This window comes from Vigna unguiculata, chromosome 3, assembly GCF_037176805.1.
Source record: "Vigna unguiculata cultivar grain cowpea cultivar isolate G323 ecotype 2 chromosome 3, ASM3717680v1, whole genome shotgun sequence".
NCBI lineage: Eukaryota > Viridiplantae > Streptophyta > Magnoliopsida > Fabales > Fabaceae > Vigna > Vigna unguiculata.
Genome location: NC_140794.1, coordinates 6472690 through 6497332, shown reverse-complemented (window position 1 = coordinate 6497332; position 24643 = coordinate 6472690). Strand labels below are relative to the sequence as shown.

The 24643-nt window shown below is 29.4% G+C and overlaps 2 protein-coding genes across 2 annotated transcripts; both read left to right on the top strand.

Annotated features, from left to right (window-relative positions):
• Nucleotides 1-10991: 10991 nt before the first annotated feature.
• Nucleotides 10992-13876, top strand: SNRK2.7 (SNF1-related protein kinase 2.7). Its single transcript, XM_028063138.2, has 9 exons — nt 10992-11362; nt 11447-11521; nt 11930-12031; nt 12454-12507; nt 12608-12700; nt 12822-12914; nt 13029-13133; nt 13257-13355; nt 13442-13876. The coding sequence occupies exons 1-9, from the start codon at nt 11243-11245 to the stop codon at nt 13715-13717; spliced, it is 1017 nt and encodes a 338-aa protein (XP_027918939.1). The 5' UTR covers nt 10992-11242; the 3' UTR covers nt 13718-13876.
• A 1297-nt stretch (nt 13877-15173) lies between these two features.
• On the top strand, nt 15174-23107 carry LOC114177680 (S-adenosyl-L-methionine-dependent methyltransferases superfamily protein). The gene is made up of 14 exons (XM_028063136.2): nt 15174-15548; nt 15648-15714; nt 15798-15913; nt 16932-16998; nt 17152-17200; nt 17325-17410; nt 17594-17844; nt 17938-17993; nt 19331-19416; nt 20262-20354; nt 20699-21044; nt 21217-21746; nt 22347-22581; nt 22660-23107. The coding sequence occupies exons 1-14, from the start codon at nt 15286-15288 to the stop codon at nt 22875-22877; spliced, it is 2463 nt and encodes an 820-aa protein (XP_027918937.2). The 5' UTR covers nt 15174-15285; the 3' UTR covers nt 22878-23107.
• Nucleotides 23108-24643: the final 1536 nt, after the last annotated feature.

Genomic DNA, 24643 nt, shown 5'->3' with positions numbered 1-24643 from the left:
TCCTCCATTCATTTAAAATATCTAAATCCAACTAATACTAAACTTGCAAAGATTAGCATTAAAATTGAGTTATTAGTCGTCATGACAAATTTCACTTTCCCCCTAATGAGTTTGGACAATCTTATTAGTGTGCTGAAATTTTGCAGATTGTGTTGTCACCATCCAAATGTGTTAACTTTCAATAAAAAACGGCAATCAATCATTCATTGTGAACTCGACAAATTGAGGTTTGTTGGATATATGTTGCAGAATAAATAGTACAATATGATCATTGCAAACAACAATGAAATGAAGACGTAAAGAACTAAAAATTATTGGAAGAGATGTAATATCATTTACACCATTATTATTTATTTATTTAAGAAAGGCGAGATTTGGCATAATACCGACAGAAAATAACCACCCCAGTTAGTACAGAATGATAGGAAAATCAACCTTTTCTTCTTTTTTTATATCTGAAAAAAAAAAACTTTGTATGATGTAAAATTATTTTATTTAAATTAATTTGATGTTAAGAAAAAAAATAACATAATATATAATTTATTTTTTTAATTACTAAAATTATGTTAAGAAAATAAATACTTTTTTCGTTTCTATTCATTTGAAAATAAATTATTTTTATTATTGTATTTTATTTACATTTTAATTTTCTTGTTTCTCTATTTTTATTTCATTTTTTTATTTTATTCTTAATCTAAAGAAAATAGCAGTTTAAAGATGACTATAATTACGAATTACAAAAGAGAATATCAAGACATGAATTCACACAATTTAACCAACCATTCATGATTTTAGATACAACCTTCCATTTTAACTTTTAGAGAAATTGACAAATAAAATCTTACAAAATAAACATGTTTATGGAGCAACTTATACATAATATCATAATTATAGATGTGCAAAAGGCTAGACTAACTTTGTAATTCAGCATCATTATGTAACATTAACGTCACTTTCCCTTGATCCTACAATCTCTTCTGTTCTCATAGAAACCATGGTCATAGAAAAAGAAAATACCACCATAAACAAGAAACGTGATAAACTATATATGATTTAAAACTTATAGTTTTATAAAAGACTATATTCATATAATTTTATTTTCAGCAAAAATAGTCTAAATTACAAAATATCTAACATTTCAACATATTGTATCTGATATAATATACGTTATTACTCAATAAGATTCAACCTCTGAAGGACCGATGTATTGGTTAGTGCTATGGGATTTTGCACCTGTATGTGCTGGATTTCTCTTGCTATCAAGAGTTATAAGTATATTTTGAATGGAAAATTTTTCCCCATCCATTAAGCTAGACAAGGTAATTTTAGTACCTCTACTAAGTATGATTAACACCATCATTCTAGATATGAACCTTCCTCAACTCCTATTGCTATAAATTTATCGTCTATGTGGCTGAAATTACTAGCGGAATCAAAATAATTTCACCTTTGCACTCATAACCAATACAACCTACAACTAACAAGAGACATAATAGCATTCCACCTTAGGAACATTGCCTTGAGCATCACAGTTATATGTAATAAGCATTTAAACATTCCAATAAGAACAACTAGTAAAAATTCATGAAACACAATAAGAACATGGTGCGTAAGATGATTAATATATAAGTAAAAGGGTTTAGGGTTAGGATTTTGGGTAAAAATGAGTACCATGAATATATAAGTAGAAGGGGTAAGTCTTAGGGTTTAGGGTAAAAATTTATAAGATGAATATATAAGTAGAAGGATATTGATAGTATTCAATATGTGACCAAAGTCCCACACAGGCAATAATGATAAGATCGTTGATATATAACTAAAAAAGATTCGCAAACCTATTATTGATGGGAAGATTATTAGTATTGAGTACGAGTTTGAAATCTCATATCAAATAAAATTGAGTGTTATTAAATATATGTAAGGAGAATGGCTTAAAGTCAAGGGCTCAAGATAAAAGTGAGTAAGATGGCAATTATATAAGTAGAATGACTCAAAAACCTAAGAATGAGAGATTTAGGATTCTATGTGAGTGTGAAATCCCACGTTAGATAAATATGAGTAAAATGATTATTATATAAGTAAAAAGGATCCAAAAGCCTATTGAGGAAAAATTGTTAAGATTCATCGAGTCTAAAACCCAACATCTCGGGTAAAAAAAAAATAGTAAGATGACTAGGATGTAATTAGAAAGATCTATCCATCCACTTAGAGGGGGATGATATGATTAAATGTGAGTTTAAAGTTTCATATTGACTAAAAATGAGAGAGTTCAAAAACTTAATGAAAAGTTTGTAAAAGTTCAAGGTTAGTACAAAGTCCCATGAATTAAACATAAGATCTAATTTGTTGGGATTGGTTAGGATTAGGGTTTACTAAATAATTTATAAAATTTACACACAAATCAAGACAATATATAAAAAAGTGTGGGAATACTAATAGTACATCAAATATGTGTATTTTTGTCTTAAGTTTGATTAAATTTATTTAATTTATATATTTTTTATTTAATTTTCTTAGTTTAAATTACTAAAAAAATAGTTTTTTCTAAAATTGCTTTTGAAAATTATTTTAAATGACATTTTTCAAATTTTGAGAATTTCTTTTACGTTGGATAATCAAACAAAACTAATCACATATCGTAATAGAAAATAATGAGAAGTAAGATATGAGTTAAAGTAAGAAAACTAAATGGCAGATATTATAAATAAATAAAGTAAATGAAAAATAATGAAGAACGAGTTATTAAAAACTAATTAAAACGACAAAAAATAACGGGAAATTAAATGGCAAAAGCGTAAAGAACTGAAAAATAAATAAAAAAACTAATTACTGAAAATAAATTATAACTAAATGAAAAACAAATAATAACAAGGGTAATTATTAATTGGAGAATAAATATCATGATAGATAAAATAAATAACTGAAAGTAAATTGTAAAAGTTAAAAACAAATTAACTGATAAAAGGTAAGCTTCTCAACATAAGTAAAAGTAGATAATTTTTTATTGAAGATTAAACTAAATGAAAATAAATAAATAAATTACTTACTTAATTAAACTTGAATAATTATAATAGAAAAATAACCACTATAGCTATATAAAGAAAAAAAAATAAGTAACGACGATTATAAAAAAATACGGTATAAAATAAATTCGAAATTACATAAAAACTTATTAAGATCCACATAAAAGAATTAACATTATTCCTCTTACTTTAAGAAGAGAAGCATGACAATGAATAGTGATGAACATTTAAAAGAAATATATTATTCTCTTATTTTTCTTGGAAGAGAAGTCACGGTTCTTCATTCCTTTATTTTTAAAATTTAATTACATTACTCTATAGTGTATATTTTTATGAGTTCCCATAAATGTTTTGGTTCAAGATATGTTAGTTTAATTTTTCTACCCCATTTTAAGATTTACAATCTATTTCACCAAAATTATGTAAATTAATTCTCAGAAAATTTACAAAATTATTATAGATAATTTATAATGTTTTTATAATTTTTAAAACTCTACACATATCAGTCCATTTTATAATCTATACGTGTTAATTTAGTGATTTTCCGCACATTATCTAAATTTCTATAATTGCGCCGTCATTGACGAAAATTCAGTTGAACCTGATTCTGAACTTTTCAAAAGCGACAGAACAACTAAGATTCATGCACTGGAGAACGTGTTGAAGTTTCATTCATTTTATCTTATGACGTTTTCAACACTTGTTAACAAACAATCCATTACAGATGTTAGAAAATAAAAATTTTAAATTAAATATTTCTAATTCTTTTCAAAAAATTTAATGAAACATCTCTTCTATTTTTATTGCATTTTTTATTAGTTTTTATTAATTGTTCTGGTATCCATCATTTTTTATCTATCTCTATATATAATTATTTATAACAATATATAAAAAATATATTTTTTCCATATTTAATTATTTTAATTTTATTTTTAGTTATTATTTTAAATATTAATTGTTTTATAAATAAAGTATTACTGACCGTTATTCTCTTTTAAAACTTCTTTTGTGTATATATCTTATTTTTTAAAATTTTACATCTAATAATTATTTTAAAAGTTAATTATATATTTCTCATCCATTTTAATTCAAATTTCTAGAAAAGTTAAAAATTATGAACACAAAAAGGTTGTCGCGCATGTGTTTGTATCGTATGTATTTTTGCTAATATATATAAAGAGTGTATTTTCTTTGTTATCTTTTTGTTTTTTTAATTTTATCTCTAAATTAATATTTTTTAAATTATTCATAATAAAAAAACTATTTTTCAATTTTATTATTTTAATAACTATTTTTTAAAATTTAAACAATCACTTATAATTACACAATAATACTTATAATATTTTTTATTTCAATATCTAAAATTTATTTTATCTACAAAAATTATTTACACAATATTAATTATGACTAAAATTTATTTTATTTATATTTATGATTATATATTTTTTATATTTTATTTTCAATTTTACCCTTTTAATTATTAATTAAAATTTTAAAAATATATACAAATGCGATAGTGAATTAAATTCCATAACAGACAATAATATACAATAAAACTTTGAGAAAACCCTCATTTTGTTTGAAAGAAAAACAGTTAATATTCCATATCAGACAATAAATCTTCAGTAGGCATCTATATAAAATGTGCAAACAAATCCTAATATTCATAATATATTATATGTTAAGTCAATCATATTTATATATATACTAATCAAAACCAAGAGATTCGTTTAGTTTTAAATTAGAAGAAATGAATTTCAAAAAATATCCTTGTGATTGATGATAAATGTTAATTATTTTGAGATGTGCTATTTCTACTCTCTTTTTTTATTTAAATCCTATTTAAAAAATTAAATCATAATTGTGGTTGATATTTGAAAATTAATTATGGTAACACTTGATAAATTTAAGATAAAAAAAATATATGAGATGATATATAAAGAGATAAACATTATAAATTATAAAGATGTTTATAGTAGTTAATAAAATTTCATCAAAACCCAACACAATTAAGTTTGATTGAGTTTTATTTGTGATTGGGTCAAATTCAACCCAATTTAAACTAGTTTGATTTTATAAGCGGATTGGGACACTGAGTATGGTATGTATAACTCACTCACTATCCTGTCAATAATATTTTTTTAATTAGTTTAATAGTTTAATTTGATTATTTAAAAAAATATTTAAAATATTAATACAGTATATTTTTAATTATTTTTAATACTCAATCGAAAATATCACAAAAAAAATTAATAAAAATCTGAACTCATATTTTTAAAGTAAATGTAGTTGAATTGAAGGCACGAAAGGATGGGCATGTGTTGGTAACTGAAATATTATTTATGAAAAGGATGTGTGAAGATAATGAATTGGCAGTGTTTGCTTAAGGCAAGTTGAAGAAGAAAAAAAAAAAGAAAAAAAGAGAAAAGTAGGCACTGAGATTTCCTCGTTGTGATGACACTCACCACCACCGTTCCTTCTTCTTTCTTTTCGATCCACACTTTTCCTAAGCTTTCTTCCACCAATCCCCAACACTAACAAATCGCGGGTCCCACCACCTTCCCTTAGTCTCAAAAATATTCCTCCATCATTATTATTTTTTTTAGACAATGATATTCTAATTTTCATTTTTTATTTTTATTTTTATTTTTTAACATAATTTAATATGAATTATTATTAATGTATTACTATTTTTTTAAAGAATCAAAGATTCATACTGACACGTCATGGTCAATAAATAAATTAATCCTACAATTTTCAGTTCAATTCAAAATCAGTTTCAGAACATTTAACTTAAGATATATATCGAATCAACATCATAACTTTTAAAGTACAAATATCATTTAACCTTAAAATCTTACTATACTCCTAAAAGTAAATTCTTTCATAATTACATCTATGAAACAAATAATAGAAAAGGCAATAATAACATTATTTATCTTTATTTCTAAATAAATTAGTTAGTGAGTATTAATAAGGATATATCTTTAAGATATCTAAAATGCTTCAGGAAAGGCAATGATTGTTAACCCTTTTCTCTTATTTGGTTTAAAAAAAGTTAAATAACAAAAATAGAAGAAAAGAAATTAAGGAGAAGTGAGACATTTTTTATGTGTCTATTAAAAAATGTCAAAATACGTAAAGAATATACATGAAATGCCATCATTTTGTTTTCTAAAAGTCAGGATAAAAGCACATTGTTATTTCATAATTGTTTCTCTTTAATTTGTGGGAAATTAAATTTATGGTAGATTTCACCCAAAAAATAGTTATTTCCTTCCGTATGTTTTCGTTAAAAAAAAAAACTCAAAATTAAAATGTTTTATTTGCTGTTATTTATTTTCTCTCCCCTTTTCACTGTATAAAACAAAGTAATGTTACGCTTGTATTTTACCACTATCAATCTTGTTAGTAATTATATTTATCCTTTGTCCTTTAAATCTCAAATCCACTAAATCTAAAACGGAGGAAATTGCATTTGATAAAACTAGAGAACACACATGTACGACGGCGCTTGTCGTGTCGTCATGTATTCACATTTTTTTATTTTTATAATATTAATAATATTTATTTTTAGAATATATATAATAAATTTTAAAATAGTTGTTAAATAAAATAATTGTTTAAAAAAAGTTTTTAGAATAACAATTAAAATTAAAAAAATTTAAAAAAAAAAGTTAAAGAAAAAATAATTACTTTTTAAAATAATAGTTAAGGGTAAAATTAGAAAATGAAAAGTGGACACAAAAAGAGAAATCTCCTTTATATATTACTAGCTTGGAGATGGGAGATGATACGTGTCTTAGTAGAACTTTGCTTCGTAGAGGGAGACAAGAGGGAGCTCTATTTCTGAAAATCCAGACAGAGAGAAACAAGGAAGCATAAAGGGTATGGGGTCCTATTGTTGGGCTGACCTTGGGCCTACGAAAAGGTCAGATCCAAGAATATAACTGTAAAAAAGGACTTACAAAACTCGTTTAAAATATTAAATAAATTTAATAAAATTAGATTAAAAAGAATAAATCTATACATTTTTATTTTTATAAATGATGACTAAATTGGCATGAGAAAAAACATAATTAGAAAAAAATCATAATTTATTTTGTATGATCGAGATGCTTTCCGCGTAATTGTAATTTTAATACCTATATTTTATAAATCTTTTATTTCAGTCTTTTTCATTTTTTATTTTAGTCTATTAATTGGCGTCGCAATCCTTTTACATAATTTTAGTCCCAACTTTTCAATTATCTGTCATTTTGATCTCCAGTTCAGTTATTCATGATTGTTTTTATTAATTTGATATAATATTTTATAACATTAAAATTGATAATCGTAAGACCTAATTTTCTAATAGAAATAAAGTTTCAAATAAATAAAAGATAAAGATTAATAATTTAATTAAAAAAATTATCTCTTTGAACTTTACACTTTACACTTTAAAATTCCAAGTTTTTTAAATTATTTTTCTTCTGTTATTTTCCACCAATCATCTAATTCCAGTTTCCTCTTCATTCATCCTCTTCCATCAATTTAACCACGAAACAAGTGTAAAAGAAAGAATCTATGAATATACAATAAGAGCAAAAAAACAAAAAATGTTGTCGTTGCTATTGTGAAAAAAGAAAAGTTCTGTTTATCTATTTATGGAAAAAAGGATCCTACAAGATTCTCTCGTCAAAAACCCACATTAAAACCTAATTTTCTTCAGAAAAAAAAAAAAAACAGTTCAAAGATATTTTCGTTTGACACGTTAGACAAAACATTAAAACTGAGGAAGACATGAGCTGAGGATTGATAAAGTCCAAAGTTGGAAACATCTTTCTCAACAAAAACGAAGGTTAGAGACTACATACAATAAAATCCAGATACATCGAATATACAATAAATACACACCTTCTACCAAGTATACAAGTTATTGTCTTCTTTAATTACATTTAGTATCATGTGAATATTTTTAAATCTAAATAAGATATAAAACCATAAATTGGAATATTTTTTGAAAGTAATTTGATTAATTAAATATACAAACTAAAATGAATTTACATTAAATTTAGGAAGTGTAAACCTGTAAATATCAAGTTTATTGAATAGTTAAATAAAACAGAGTATAGGTTTTTAAAAAATCAACATACACATGCCAACTGATACGACTCAGCTTTTAAGAAAATTTCATCAAAATAAATTTTAAATTCTGAGAAATTTAAAATCCCTGAAAATTTAATTGCTTCGATTTTTTATTTTAAAATAATTTATTTTAATAAACCAATTAAATTTGTTACGTTCCAGCTTTTAATATAAGTGATGCAATTTTTTGTCATGTGAAAAGTTATTAGTATATTTTTTGTTTGTGTACAATTAATTTCTTTATAAAATATCTTATAAAAAAGCATTACAATTATCGGAGAAATTATTGATCAATGAAATATACATTCACAATCCACATTACCATCTCAATGAGTTATTGTATTACTATTATATGTTATAATCATTTATTATATGTTATAATCATTGTTCACATATAATATATGATCATTGTAGGTGAGAAAATTATAACACAACAAAAAACAAAGATAAGTTAGTGAAAATTAAAACAAACTACACATATAATTATCATAATCAAAATCATATATTCACGTCATGAATCAAATATCTATTACACAACACAAACACAACCCTCTCGATCATAATATAGACATCTGACTCTATTATCAAAAGACTCGTGTATTGAATAAAGTCAGATACTTGACATCTATCATAACTGATAACTGATTTCACCTCTCATGAAAAAAAAAATATATATATATATATATATATATATATATATACACACACGATCCATCACGAGTATTTTCGAGCTAAATTTCTTATATTTTCAAGATTTCAAACTTTTTATATCAAAACTCTCCTATGATAAAATAATTCGTCAACTATTGAATGTGCAAGATGATGAATACAATTAACTCCAATTTTTAATTTATATTTTAGTTTGAATTATAGACGAAACTAAATTTTCTTACTTCTTTCTGGATTAAAAAACTATAGATTGAAAAAGGGATAAAAAAATATTTAAAAAATAATTTGATCACCTTATTGTAGAAACCAAACATTGTACCACCAATTCAATTTTGCAAAATTACTTTTTTTTTTCCTATGAGATCCCTCTCATGTTTGTACACTCTAAAAGGCGAGAGAGCAAACTCCAAAATACCTAAAATACTTTAGCTTAAGGTTCATGTTTCCCACTTTAATGGCTAGTTTAAAGGAAAAAAGCACAAGGGAAGGAGAAAAACGTTTTTTTCTTTAAAGAGGGGAAACGACAATAAAGAAAGGATTAGGAATGTTGTGTTTTCTAAAAATTCAAAGAGGAAAGTTTTTGATATTTGGCACCCTTTGTTTTCTAGGCGCATACCTCCACTTTTGAATTTAGTTAATAATTTAATCATGACTTTTAAAAATTATTCACACTCTTACTTAAAGTAAAAACACAAGTATTTAAATTTAAGACGAGTTACCAAATAAAATCATTAAACTGAAATAAGGAAAAGAAGAGTTATTTGTTATTCACATAAAATATATAATTAAATTGTTTTTTCTTTTTAAATTTTATTTTAGTAAATAAATAATGTGATACATGATGCATTTTGAAGGTGTGTGATGAGGTGTCAGATAAGCCTTTCTCCAAATTTGTCTAAGCAAGGCATGGCTGTGACCTGACCTGTCCATGCTCCTCCACCTCGTAACTCGTAACTTCTATCCCATTCACGCGCCTCTTTCTTCTCTTTAATGCGCACTCACACCCACTCTCCGCGCGTACCAAACTTCTCTACTCGCCTTTCACACGCTCAAAATAGTCAACACTCATTGACTCACCTTCTCACTTTCATCACGCGTGTTTTGTTAATGGAATGGAAGGGCGAGTACGCGTCGCCCTCCTTACCCAATGTTTGGTCCGGAAACAATTCACTGCTTCTCGGATCAAAATCTTTGTTCCTTTGCTACTACTTCCAACCAATTAATTCTCGCCACGTGTCACTTTCCATCTTCTGATTTTATTCATGTGTATACTAATTATTTTTTCATTACAAGATATTATGCATTACTTCTTTAATTATTTTTCTTATCTTTTTACTGTGTACCGAAGAAAAATCACTATAGGTTTTTTCATGTTATACTATATAATTAAAAATAAACCTACATACATTCTTAGCATTTTTATTTATTCTTTTCAATTTTATATTATACCTATACTTTTTTTTTTCTTTCCAAAAGTATGTCTGATAACGAGAAAAAAGGTAATGACATTTCTTTCTTTATTTTACGAAAAAGAAAGAAAAAAAAAACAATGATACTAAATATTTCTTTTTCACCTTTTCTTTCACTTCAAATTTAAAATTTCAATTTTTCTTTCCTTCGTTACCTTTTCCTCCTCGTTTCAAACACAAGTATTAAGTAGAAGGTTGATGTAACTCAATTCACTAAATAAAAATAATACATATAAATGTGCAGGTCTTATTATGTTGGTAAACACTTTAGTTATAAGCTTTGACGTTGTCATAATTCAATGAAGCATTTTTCTCGAATGTATCTCAAATTAATTACGTTTTTTTTTCTTATAAGTCAAACTAATTTTATTTATCAGAGGAGTGAAATTATTTTAATACGTGATACATTTATTGTTATTTTTAATATGTGAGACATAATATTTCTACATATCAAATAACAGTTCAATCACGTGAAATAAGACAAATAATTATTATCATTGGCCGTATTTTGTAAATGTTAAATGAACTAATTTTGAAAATACAGTATAAAATATATATATATATATATATATATATATATATATATATATATATATATTTATAAAGATTGTGGTTATCAAGAAAAATAGTGAAAAGAGGATATGTTATGTCATCCCTCATAAATTATACCTACCTAAACTAAATATATATTTCTGACATACTAAAGTCCTGTGTCTGAGGGCATAGTGACAGTCCAATTGTAATTTGCAACAAAGGCATCAAAACCCAGAACCCAATCATCTTTTATTGCAAGCTTTTGCGCATTGGAATTTGGAGGCCATAAAAAAGATGCGATGCTACACGCAAACAACTAGTACAACTCCAACAAGAAAAGCAACATAGAAAGATTGCCCAATTCTCACCTCATTTAACACAATTCCCTGTTGCTCGTACTTACACACACTTTGCTTAACCATGGAACGCTACGAGATAATCAAAGATATTGGCTCAGGGAACTTTGGTGTCGCAAAGCTCGTCAAGGAAAAATGGACTGGCCAATTATACGCTGTCAAGTTCATTGAGAGAGGCTTCAAGGTTCATCTTCTTTTCTGCTGTCATCTTTTGTTTTCATGTACTTTGGATTTTGGTTCGTTAATGGGGTTCTATTGGGTTCTCCAGATTGATGAGCACGTGCAAAGAGAGATTATAAATCACAGGTCTTTGAAGCACCCCAATATCATTAGATTCAAAGAGGTACAAAGTTCCAGACTTTTTCTTTCAATGAATATGCATCCAGTGCTATATGAATATGCTCCTAAATTCAGTTTTGTCCCAGAATGGAACAAATACTCTGATTTTGCTTAAAGGGTGTTTCCAGAATCTCTTAAGGAACTAATCAACAAATCTTTTCGATTTGGTTTGTAAAGATTACTTTTTCTTACAAAAATAATGCATACAAGTAAAACTAATATCTGGCGAAGAGGAACAGTCATTGCTCCTTTTCAATTGCTAGTTCTTTCTTCTCCAGATATTTATTTTCATTTTTGCCATCTATCGTTTATATACATTGTTGTTACTTTATTACGAGTCATTTTTTGTCTATAACACTTGTTTTTTGTCTTTCACTCTGATTTTGACATATAAAATGGCCATTCATTGCAGGTGTTACTTACTCCAACTCATCTTGCAATAGTCATGGAATATGCTTCCGGGGGAGAACTGTTTGAAAGAATATGCAGTGCTGGGAGATTCAGTGAGGACGAGGTAGATTAGACTTGAATCATTTGTAATAGTTGATAGGAAAAGCTTCGGTGTTTTTAAGATAGTGCTTTTGTCCAACATGGCCATTGTATTACTTAATTTTCTAGATTCCAAAACAGTAATAAACTAAGATTGTATCAACTGTACACTCTGCATGAAACAAAATAGGAGTACTGTTTCTTCTTTAAACAAATACATATAATACAAGTGCATGAATTTTCCAATGGCAAGTTGATGGCATGTTCGCTGCTTTTTGATAATTAACATATTTTATTCCTACAGTTTTTCAATTTTCGCATTTAACACACTGTTATTATCTAATTACTTCACTTTGTTCCTTTTGTTTTATTTTATGCATAGTATTTCGCATGCTAGATACTTGCAAAGAGAAAATTTTGTCTTAATTTCTCGTGTTCTTTGCACAGGCAAGATATTTCTTTCAGCAATTGATTTCCGGAGTAAGCTATTGCCATTCAATGGTAACTTTTTCTTGTCCAATCTGGATCTAAATGGTTGATTTCTCAACGAATGGTTATGGTCACTTTCATCAGCTGAATTGAAGAAGCAATTTTGTTGCAGGAAATTTGCCACAGGGATCTTAAGCTGGAAAACACACTTCTGGATGGAAGCTCAGCACCACGACTTAAAATCTGTGACTTTGGTTACTCAAAGGCAATAACTCTTAACTTAAATTTTTATTTCACAGTCCGTGTTTATAAATCGGTTTTATAAGATTGAGTTACACTAAAAATTCATTTCTTAACCATCCGGTTCATTACTTATCTTTTTTCAGTCATCTGTTCTGCACTCCCAACCAAAATCTACTGTAGGAACCCCTGCCTATATTGCACCAGAGGTTTTGTCAAGAAAAGAATATGATGGGAAGGTATAACTTAACTTCACATCTAAATTTCCCTTTCCAATCATGTAATCGTGTATTCACTCATTTGGAGCTAATTTTTGGCCACTGGTATATGTTCTTATCCTTGAGAATGATTAGGTTGCAGATGTTTGGTCTTGTGGGGTGACCTTATATGTGATGTTGGTTGGTGCATATCCTTTTGAAGACCCAGAAGACCCAAGAAACTTCAGAAAAACACTTCAGGTTTGTTGGACCAATAATACTGTAGGAGTTACCTTTATTTGTCCAAGTGTACACTTAATGTCACTAATTATCATCACTAATTAATCACACAATTTATTAATTCAGTTTGGATAATTTTGACAGCGAATTCTCAGCGTCCACTATTCTATTCCAGACTATGTACGTATCAGTAAAGAGTGTAGACACCTTTTGTCTCGAATATTTGTGGCCAACCCAGAAAAGGTACCATTAGTTGAATGTGTTGATAGCATATATATATATATATATAAATTTCAGTATCCTAACTTTGGTTACATTGTTTGAAGCAGAGAATCAGCATACCAGAGATAAAAATGCACCCTTGGTTCCTGAAGAACTTGCCACTAGAATTCATGGAGGAGGGAGTGCAAAATGACATGAACGAATCATGTGAGACTCAAAGCATTGAAGAAATACTGTCCATAATTCAAGAGGCTAGAAAACCGGGTGAGGGCCCAAGAGTTGGTGAGCAATTTGTTGGGGGCAGCATGGACCTTGATGACATTGATGCAGATGCTGACATCGATGACATTGAAACAAGCGGTGATTTTGTCTGTGCTTTGTGAACGATGATGATGCTTCCAATGTTGTTGTCTTCTTCTCTGGGAATGTTACTGATTTTCTTGGTTTAGTGTTTTCGCACTTGGCCAAAATAATCACACTGTAAGATATGTTGTTATTATATTCACTTTCTCTCTTTATGTATAAAAATAATGATTTTCGAATGTGATGTCTCTTCTTTACAATTATTATAATCGTGAAATGACAAATTCACATTTGAATATTAAGTGATCTATCGTTGTCACTGTATCGGCATCCGTTATAAAAGCACGATATAACTAATGAATATGAGCGATGCTGATGCATCATCATGCTCTTCACGAACCGCAAAAATTAAAATATTAAACCTTTCGTTCAAATTTTTTATTTAATCTTATTTACCTTTTGACTTTATATTCACTAAATATTTTTAAAGTGACTTAAACTTGTTTTACTTTTTAGTAAAGTCTGAATAAAAAATAAACGATAAAAAAGTTCTATGCCTTTAAGTTCAGTCGAAGTTTACTATGATTTATAAATACTGAGAATCCTGGGATAAACTTAACGAAAATGAAGGGATCCTATATTGTTGTTGGTCAGGTTCATTTACGAACGGAAATTAATGTCGTTATCTTCGTCAATTAATAAGCCACTCTATTTTAAAATATACCTTTTAATATTCTTTACAAATATAACTATTTATTTTTTATTTTTATAAAAATATTTATAAATTTAATCTTGACGTCTGTTCTTTTTTAATTGGAGTTTATTTAACACAAAAAAAAATAGTAGCATTCGGATACAAATATTTTTTAAATCAAAATAATTGTATCATAATTTAATTAAGTAATATGTTAATGATTTAGTATATGCAAGATTTTTTGTTTTTTTTAACCAAATTTTAACATTGTTTTATTAAAATAATCAATTTCTACTTGGCATACATATATACTTTTGTGTGTATATATACACTAGTTTTTGTTGGAATGTTTTTAATAAGAGAGGTCAAATATGGAGGTGAGATGAGATATTAAGAGAGGTCAAGAAATGCAAAGACATTTTTGATGGAGAGGTTTAAAGGTTATTTCCAAAACGAGAAATAAAATTCTTTATTGATATGACTTCTATAGCAAAATTAATATAATAGTTTTATATCACTTGACTCTAATTGATTTAATAGAATTAAAAAATAAGTACAAAAACCATTAGAGAAGCAATTTATAAGATAAAATATGTTGTCGTCATAAAACAATTTATATTATCAAAGAAGATAATTTTAAAAGATGTTAATCTATTATTATGGTTTTTTCAATCTTTAGAACAAACATTAAATGTAATCAATATTTTTTAGAAGTTATAATAGAAATATATTAATATATTTTTTAATATTAAATACTCATTTTCGAAGAAAAGAAAATTCACTGTAGATGGGAAGGAACTTGGAAATAAAGAAGTTGGGGACGGTTAAGTGTGTTTGGGTCAAGTGTTGAGGTACAAAGCCCAATAAGTGTTAACCGCAGGATTTGCCAAAACCCTACTAAAAACTGAACGGCGTAACCGCCCTGTGAAGCAGAAGCAAGCGGAGACGACAACCATGGGGGGTGGTGGGAGAGGAGGCAGGTCTCGCACTCAACGAAAGCATTTCCGCCAGGGCAGAGAGAACGTGTGGAAGCGTTCCAAATCGGATCCTGATCCTTCTTCAACAGAAAACAATCCTTCGTGGACTCCTTTCGCCACCGAGAACGCCGCTTTCGATTTCTACTACAAAGAGCAGGGAATAGTCGATTCTCAACAATGGGACCAATTCGTTGCTGTTCTCCGAACTCCATTGCCCGCAACCTTCAGAATCAACTCTAGGTAAACCAACACTAACAATTTCAGACTCTCCTATTCGATTATGTTCTTTCTTTTGTATTCTCTTTCTCATTCAGATGATGTTCTCTTTCGCGATTGCAGTAGCCAGTTTTCCGACGACATTCGTTCTCAGTTGGAAAATGATTTCGTGCATTCACTTCGCGATGAGGTATGTTACTTCCTACCGTTTTTATTTCCTTTCTTTTTTTTAGTTTTAGTGTTTATTATTTTGTTGTGGATTGTTCCCTGTAGGTTGGTGAAGGGGGTGAGACTGAGGCTATTCGGCCGTTGCTGTGGTACCCTGGGAATTTTGCTTGGCATTCAAATTTTTCTAGGATGCAGCTTAGGAAGAATCAAACGCTCGAGAGGTGAATGGAATTTCTGATGTTCTATAAGTTATATACGTTTGCGTGGCATTGATAGAGCTAGTCACTGTGACATCATTGCATGTGTTTCATTTCTTCTATTAGTGTTGTTTGTATGACTGTAACATGTGGTATATTTCTCCCCTTCCTTAATTTATATAACACTGAATATTTCATATCTATGTGTATGAGTATTTTAATTGAAAAATTGTCAGTTTATCACCAAATGAATGTTGATATGGATCCAATGGACCTAACTTACGATTTTATTTTTTATTTTTTATAGAAAAACCTACCTAGGTGGTTTTCACGATTGCTGAAATACGAGCTCCTTAGGAGTCATCCCAAGTATCTCATGAACATTTCACATTTGGTTCTGTGCTCTAAGTAACAACTTTTTGGGCCTGCGTTATACTTTTTCTTGGTTTAAAATTATTTGAACTTTTTATTCTCTTTCTTGGAGAGTATTGGTATTCCTTGGTTGTAATGGTATCTGTGCCTGATCATATTAAATGGGGAGAATAGAAACACTAGGTTTAGAAGTTCAGAAATCACGTAATATGTGATTGAATATTTTGGGAGATGCGTTATAGGAAACTTGATTTCATTTCTCGACATAAATTTATTGAATAATAATATACACTAAAATACAAATCAGGTCATGCATTTTCTTGTTTATGATGATGGCATGATGCAATACAAGAAATGTCATTGTTCTTCACTGACATTCTTCTTTTTTGTTTACAGACTTATTGTATTGATATAATGTTGACTGGTATACAATATACTGTTTTACATGCTTTTTTTTCCTCTAGAGAAGTGTTTAGGGACCGTTTCAATACACATTCTATAATTAGCAAATTTGTAACTTAGTTGGTCTTTTTGGTCTTGCTACTCTTTGGGAAATGATTGGGCACTCTTGTTCTTGTGTTAACAAAATACATGAAAATGGTACTGCCAAGCCAACCAATACATTAAAATGTTATATCTATTGCTGCTCTGATCAAGTTAATTCTTGCAGGTTCCATGAATTTTTAAAGCTAGAAAACGAGATTGGAAATATCACAAGACAGGAAGCTGTCAGTATGGTGAGTCTCTTTATATGCGCTTCAAATCTTCATGATCATACAGAATGACTTTATGTTGTTTTAGAATTTTGAATGCTTTAGTACCTGAAGGTTACTATTGTTCTAACCCTTCAAGAGTTTAACTAATGTCACTAACGGTTGTTGGAAACTTAGGTTCCTCCTCTCTTCTTGGATGTGCATTCAGATCATTTTGTGCTTGATAGTAAGCAACTTCTAGTGCATAAAATATTTTTTTTCGTTTTACCTACACATTTTTATATCGTTTAATCTGGAGTTCGTTCAAACTTCAGTGTTTCTTATTGTTTAATTTTCCGTTCCCTTTTCAGTGTGTGCTGCACCAGGTTCAAAAACATTTCAATTGCTTGAGATTATACACGAATCAAGTAAATCGGGATCACTGCCTGATGGAATGGTTTGTATCATTTAATTACAAAACGTTGCTTCTGTTTCTCTACCCATATTCATTGTTTTTATCACGTAGTGTTTAGCAGCAATATGTGTTTCTTGCAAAAGAGTTATTTAAATCTGACCTGTAATGATTGGGCAAGCTACATATGCAATATTTTTATTGTGTTTTTTATAACTTTATAATTAGGTTATAGCAAATGATCTTGATGTCCAAAGATGCAATCTTCTCATCCACCAAACAAAAAGAATGTGCACAGCCAATCTAATTGTTACAAATCATGAAGCACAAAACTTCCCAGGATGCCGATTAAACAGAAATTATGAAAGGATGGAGTTAGATCACAGTATTGGCCAACTATTATTTGATCGTGTTCTTTGTGATGTCCCATGCAGTGGAGATGGTACCCTTCGCAAGGCACCTGATCTCTGGAGAAAATGGTAGTTTTTATTTCTTTCTCTGGGCTGTAGCTCCACTTTATTTTCTTTTCAATCACCAAACTATTTTCTATAATTTATTTTATCTTTCTGCAGGAACACAGGGATGGGACATGGCCTTCACAGCCTACAAGTTTTAATTGCTATGCGAGGTGCTTTTCATTTCTTTTCTCTAATCGGCAGTTTGGTGCTTGCTATCATTAGTCTTGCATCTTTGTTTCCTTATATTGTGCAGTCATCAGTCTCATTTTACCTTTTCAGCTAGATAATCAAGAAGGGTTGTCTCACATTGACCTTTTTCTAGAAGATACTTGCTTTAGGCAGTATAGCATTCTCTAATCGCTACGTATTTCTGCTGTAGTTGGTAGTTTGTCCTTGCCGTGGATTTAGGATAGCCTCCCTTCACCCTCAAAATTTTGTTACCATCATAAAACAAATTGATAATAAGATCACTTAAGTATATGATATGCTTGTTAAAGTTTTGTTAACTAGCAGATGATTACAGATTGACCTCACGATTTATCTAGCATGGGCAACTGTCAACTAGTTTGGGTTACAGAATGTTCATTCTGAGTAGAACTACTCCATTCATATTTTTAAAATATTTGACCAGTATCATTGAGTGAAAATTTTGTGCTTATAGGTTAAGTTTACTTTTAACCTATAAATATGCTTTTTCTTAGGAAGTGAACACACTATGTTGGGCCTTATCAGATTAGTAATTTCTCAAGAGGAACGAGACACTGTTGAACTCAAACATTTAGAAACACAAAATAGTTTTTGTATTTCAGAAAATCTGGTTTTGATGATCAGATTTCTGGGCACTCAGCAAGGTTTTCCCTCCAGAGAAGTATTCTCCTCAGCAAATAACAAAACTACATTGAATATAATCCACCTTCATAACTGGAACACAAACGAAGTAATAACTGTCAAACCCAAATGCAATTATCTACCAAATAAGCCACAAAAATAACTGCCACATAAGCCTCTTTTAACAGTTCAGCAATGAAATGACGATAATATATGCTGAAGCTAATTTCTTTTTTCTCCTGACACATACTTCCTAGTTCCAAAGGCTCATGTCCCTCCATCAATCTCTCTAACTCATTCTATTATTTACTGAAATTTACTTGGCCCTTAGTCCTTATTTAATGAACTTTCCCTATCATTTTGTAATTTCTAATTTATTGCAATCAATAATGTGCGTTAGAAGGAGTGTCTTTCCTACACTTCTCATTTCTACACATGTTGTGTTTGTTATGTGTCTTCTGAAGAAGAAAGACATTTTTACACCAAACAATAATCTCATATTATCATTTTAAACTGATTTCTTTTTTTCCTCATTCTAATAACTTTTGGAGACAAATTACTGGAGTAAGAAACCCTACTCGTAATTGCCTTAGCGAATAGAAATGAATTATAGTTTGTGATATGCTGATCTTTATTTAGGAAGATTTTCGAAATCTCAACAGAATATTCATATTCTCAGGTATATCTTTACTCAAAATTGGTGGAAGAATGGTTTATTCAACCTGCTCAATGAATCCTATTGAGAATGAAGCTGTGGTTGCTGAGGTAATCTACCTTGAATGCTCTATACTTAGATAACCTCTGGTAGTTCTTATGTTTACTGATAAAAGTACTTTCATATTTTAAGATCAGCAAATTGACTTAGATACTTGCTTTCAGAAAAATGACTTGAATATAGACTTGCAAAATTTGCCCAAACAGGGGAATATGGCCCAAGCAGTTCTTTTCTACCTTTTTTGTTTCTTGTCCTCTTTACATCAAAAGCATCATTCCTCATTGACTAACATGGTTGTTTTTATTCTAGTGTCAACGAGCACTTGTTATGCCAATTAAGTCCATATTTGAACAATGTTGACGGGAGAACTTTTGTCTTCAGGCCCTCTAGATTATTACGAGTATCTTTTTTTCTACCAAAGCATCATCTAGTTATCGATTAACTGACTTGCACTCTAATTGTCATAAAAAAGCACAATAAAGTCCTCTTGACTTACACCAATATCACCAACTAGACCTTTAAGTTACAGATTTTACTACTATTATAGCAATTATATTTACTGTCTCCATAGTCCACAAGGCTACACTAAATTGCAAGGTCGCATGCCAAATGTTAGTACTACTTTCAAGTGTCTTGAATAACCATTCGAAGACCACTTTCAATGAAAGATCAATAGCATATCCAAGTGGCAAACTCTACTGACGTGATCAATAACTTCATTCGGTAACAAACACTGCACCTTCAATGGGCATTTTTTAGGAAAAGCATTTTTTATATTGGACACTTTTTTCCGTACAAAAGCTTTTTTTTATGTTAGAAAAAATGGATGAGAATATGAATTGAAGCTCTGCTTAGCCTTTTTATCTTTCCACCCACCCGTTTTGTCATGTTGCAGGTTTTGCGAAGGTGTGGAGGTTCTGTTAAACTTGTTGATGTCTCTAGTGAGCTTCCACAACTTATTCGTCGGCCAGGTCTCAAGAGATGGAAGGTGTGTTTTCCGTGACCAACTTACCATTTATTTATTTTTAGGAAGTTGCAGTTTTGGAGAAAACATGTAAATTTAAGAAATTTTTTTCCCTACTATACATGCCAAAGTTTTAGTGCGTATATCATTCTTCTATATGATTTTTATCTGTTGGATGTTCTGTCAAGTTATTCCCTCCATCAAGCCCATGGTATAAAATCAAGTTTTAAACTCTCGAAACCGAAATTGAACATGTAGTCTAAATAGATGCTGTTGGTTCTGATGTGATTCAAATATGGAAGGGGTTAACTTTTTGTAGCTGCATGCATTTAAGGCTTTTTAAACGTGTTTGATTTTTTGAGATGCAGGTATATGACAAGGGCTCCTGGTTTGTCTCTTATAATGATGTTCCAAAGTATCGTAGAAGTGTAATTCTTTCCAGTATGTTTCCTTCTGGAAGAGGACATCCCGATGTTGTTGATAGTAGTTGTAATGTTAACGTAGAGGTTGGTACTAATGGTATTCATGAAAACGCTGGAGATATTAATGAAAGCGCTGGAGATAGTGTTCAACCAGTACTGAATCCTGTGATGTCTGAATCTGCCGAGGAAGTTTCTGATTTCCCTCTAGAGCATTGTATGAGGATAGTGCCTCATGATCAGAATACTGGAGCCTTCTTCATTGCTGTTCTGCAAAAAGTTTCTCCTTTGCCAGGTAGTACTCTAGTTATGATTTATGACTACATTTGTTTCACTCTCTCTCCGACTCTTTTATAAGTTCTCGTCTCTAATAATTCCAAGTTTTACCTTTCTTCCTTGTCTATATTCATTGTCACAGACCTTTCTTTGCTTGCCATAACAGGTTCTTAACTTTCTTTTTCTTTCAGTAATTCCAGAAAAACCAAAAGTAAAAATTAATGAGCAATGTGTAGATCCAGCAAACCAGAGTCTTAATGATGCGCAAGTACAACAGATCACTTCACCGGAAAATGCACATGAAGAAGACTTCAAAGCAGTTTTAGAGGAAAATGTAGATGACAATGAACCCAATACTGAAGATATGGAAGATGATCCTGTTGCATGTGAAGAACAGAAAAGTAAGGAAACTGTAGTGCCTGATAATGTACAAAACACGATGAAGAGGATTCCAGGCAAGAGAAAGCTACAAATTCAAGGAAAATGGAGGGGTGTTGACCCTGTTGTCTTTTTCAAAGATGAAACAATAATTAATAGTATAAGGGATTTTTATGGAATTGACGAGCGTTTTGCATTTGATGGTCACCTTGTTACAAGAAATAGTGATACAAATCATGTGAAAAGAATTTATTATATCTCGAAGTCAGTCAAAGATGTTCTTGAGTTGAACTTCAAAGTAGGGCAGCAACTTAAAATAACCTCAATTGGCCTGAAGATGTTTGTAAGTATATTTTGTCCTGAATTGAAAGATATTGTTTATGTTCGTACTGTGTTACTTTATGTGATTGATTTATTTATTCTCCATGCTACTAATTGTATGAATAATTCATGTTGATGTAAATAATTTCTTATTAGAAGCTATCCAAAAGTATAGGTAAGTGGATATTTGTTGGGGCATAGGAGATCAATCTAGTCCTGGGAGACACATTTAGTCAGAATTTGATCAGTAAAAGTAAATTGTATTATTTTTTTGACATTTTGTTGTTAAAAGAGTGAAATGATATTTCAGTACCTAGGCAGTTGTATTTTTGTTTTTTTGAGTCAGTTTCTCTAAGTTCATGTTGATGTTGATTTATTGATCTGAATTATAGTCATCTGCTCATTTAATTTTGACATATGCTAAAAATTTATTTCGATATAATAAGTAAATAATGAATGTCGAACTGTTTTACATACTCAATTTCTTCTTGTGGATCATTCTAGAATGTCCCAAGTGGACTGTACTGGCACGATCTTGACCATTTTTTGTGAGAAATGGTCAGTCCTAAATTGTGAAATGAGCTTTGATCAATTCTTATGCCCCAGTGATTTCATGTTACAGGAAAGACAAACAGCACGTGAAGGTAGCTCTGCACCATGTTCTTTCCGCATATCGTCTGAAGGATTGCCCCTTATTCTCCCATACATAACCAAACAGATTCTGCATGCATCTCCCGCAGACTTCAAGCATCTTCTGCAGAACAAAGAAGTAAAATTTGAAGATTTTACTGATGCCAAGTTTGGTGAGAAGGCGGCAAACCTATTGCCCGGTTGTTGTGTGGTAATTCTGAGTGTAGGTATGTGTCACCACGCCATAGAGAAGTTTAATTCCCATTGGCATCGACATATTTGTTTATATGGCCTTTTTTCTGCAGGAAACACAACTTCCGTAGAGTCTCTCCAAGTGGATGAGTCAACGATAGCCATTGGATGCTGGAAAGGAAGAGCGAGGTTGTCTGTGATGGTTACTGCAATGGATTGCCAAGAACTACTTGAAAGGCTTTTAATACGTTTTGACAACGTAAATGGTTCCTCTGGGCATGACGACAAATCCTCTAATACTGAGGAAGAAATACGACCTGTGCAAGAGTAAAGCAGTAAAATGATGACAATGATGGTGTGAAAGCTTCTGGGTTAAAGGTCACTACATAACAGATATTCTTTACTCTGTTGTAACCAATATTTATGCTATTTATCACTTACACCCATGAAACGTTAGTGAAAATTTATTGTTTTGTTAAGCCCGTCATTATTTTCAAAGATAGATAGACATTGGTCCATATTTGTATCAATAGAATTATTCTATAGTTTTGGTTTCATAAATTGTTTCTTCAAACTCTTTTGCTATACGGTTTAGAGCCCTGGGATGTTAAACTTTTGAAATGTTCAATAATTTTTCCGTAAATAGTTATAGGAGAAGAAAAGTAAAATGTCTTTCCATAAAGCTAACATAACTTAATTTTGTAAAAGTTTTTTTTATGTTGATTTCTTCAAAAATTTAATTGTAATTTATATAATGTTATTTATTTTAATTATGAAGTTTATTTTATTTATAGTTTTGGAGAACATATCCAAAATACATGCACCATATTTGAGTATGGACGTAGTTTGTGTGTTTTCTATATTTGAAAATGCTTTAAATATCTTGTTGGAGTAGTTAAAATCATGGTTATTATCAGATCGGCCAATTTAAATGGTTCGATCGGAAACTTTAATCAGACTCTTTCACACCCAGTGAAAATAGGTAAGTAAAAACTGATGTAGAAAATCATTTTGAACCTTCCTTTATTTCTTAATTTTAAAATGATTAAAAATAAATAAATAATATTGTGTGAGGGATTTCAAATTGGGTATAAATTCTTTCATAAAATATTATTTTCATTCTTATCAATATAATATAGTCATTTATAATTTTTTATATCGTGACTCTGATTCTTAACAGTATTAATTTTTTTATTCTTTTAGATAATTTTTTTTATTATTAATGCACATATTTATGTTTTAGATTGTGTACTTTGAGTGTTATATTTTAAAATGATATTTTATTCTGTTTTCAGTGGCATAAAGTATGTTATTATATTAAATTAAAATTTCTTTATGTATTACTTAATTATCTTATTTTATTGATATAAGTTTGATCATAATTAAATTATTTAACCTAATATCAGTGGTTAAGTTGGTTTAATCAGAGTTCCATTTTGAAAAAAAAAAACAATGGTTTTATGTTTAACATATTATGTTGTCCAAATTTTGGTTAGATTTTCTTATGTTGTTTCCCTGTTAAGTTTTTAAAATGCATTTTGAGAGTCTAGACTTTTTTTTACACTTAGTTAAAATCAGTTAGTATTATGGTTAAGCAGTGTAAGTAGGTTCAGTAATTTAATCTAATTATTTAATTAATCCAATTAAATTTAGTGGTGATTGAGTTTATGTATTTTTTGGTTAGCAATTACATCCAACTCAACCTAATTATAATTAGGTAGACTGGGTTGAATAATCGAATAGAGCCATTTAGATTCTAAGACTGGATATTTTTTGTAGTATAAGTAAACAACACGAATTTTGGTTTTAATCTCTTAAAGAAAAGTTTGTTTTGGTCCTCATAAATTAACCTTTTCTAAAATTACAAAATTTCAACATTTTGATCAAATATAAATTGTCATATAGTAGTGTTATTAACTTTTAACAGTTATTCTATAGTCATTTTGAATATTTTTCAATTAATTCACTCGGTTTTTTTATACCAAATGAAACGTAAAAGTTAAAATGATCTCTGTTATTGGTTAATGTTCGATATATAGTGAGATATACCTAACCTCTGTTATTAATTTGGAATGATGTGCCATAACACATTTAATT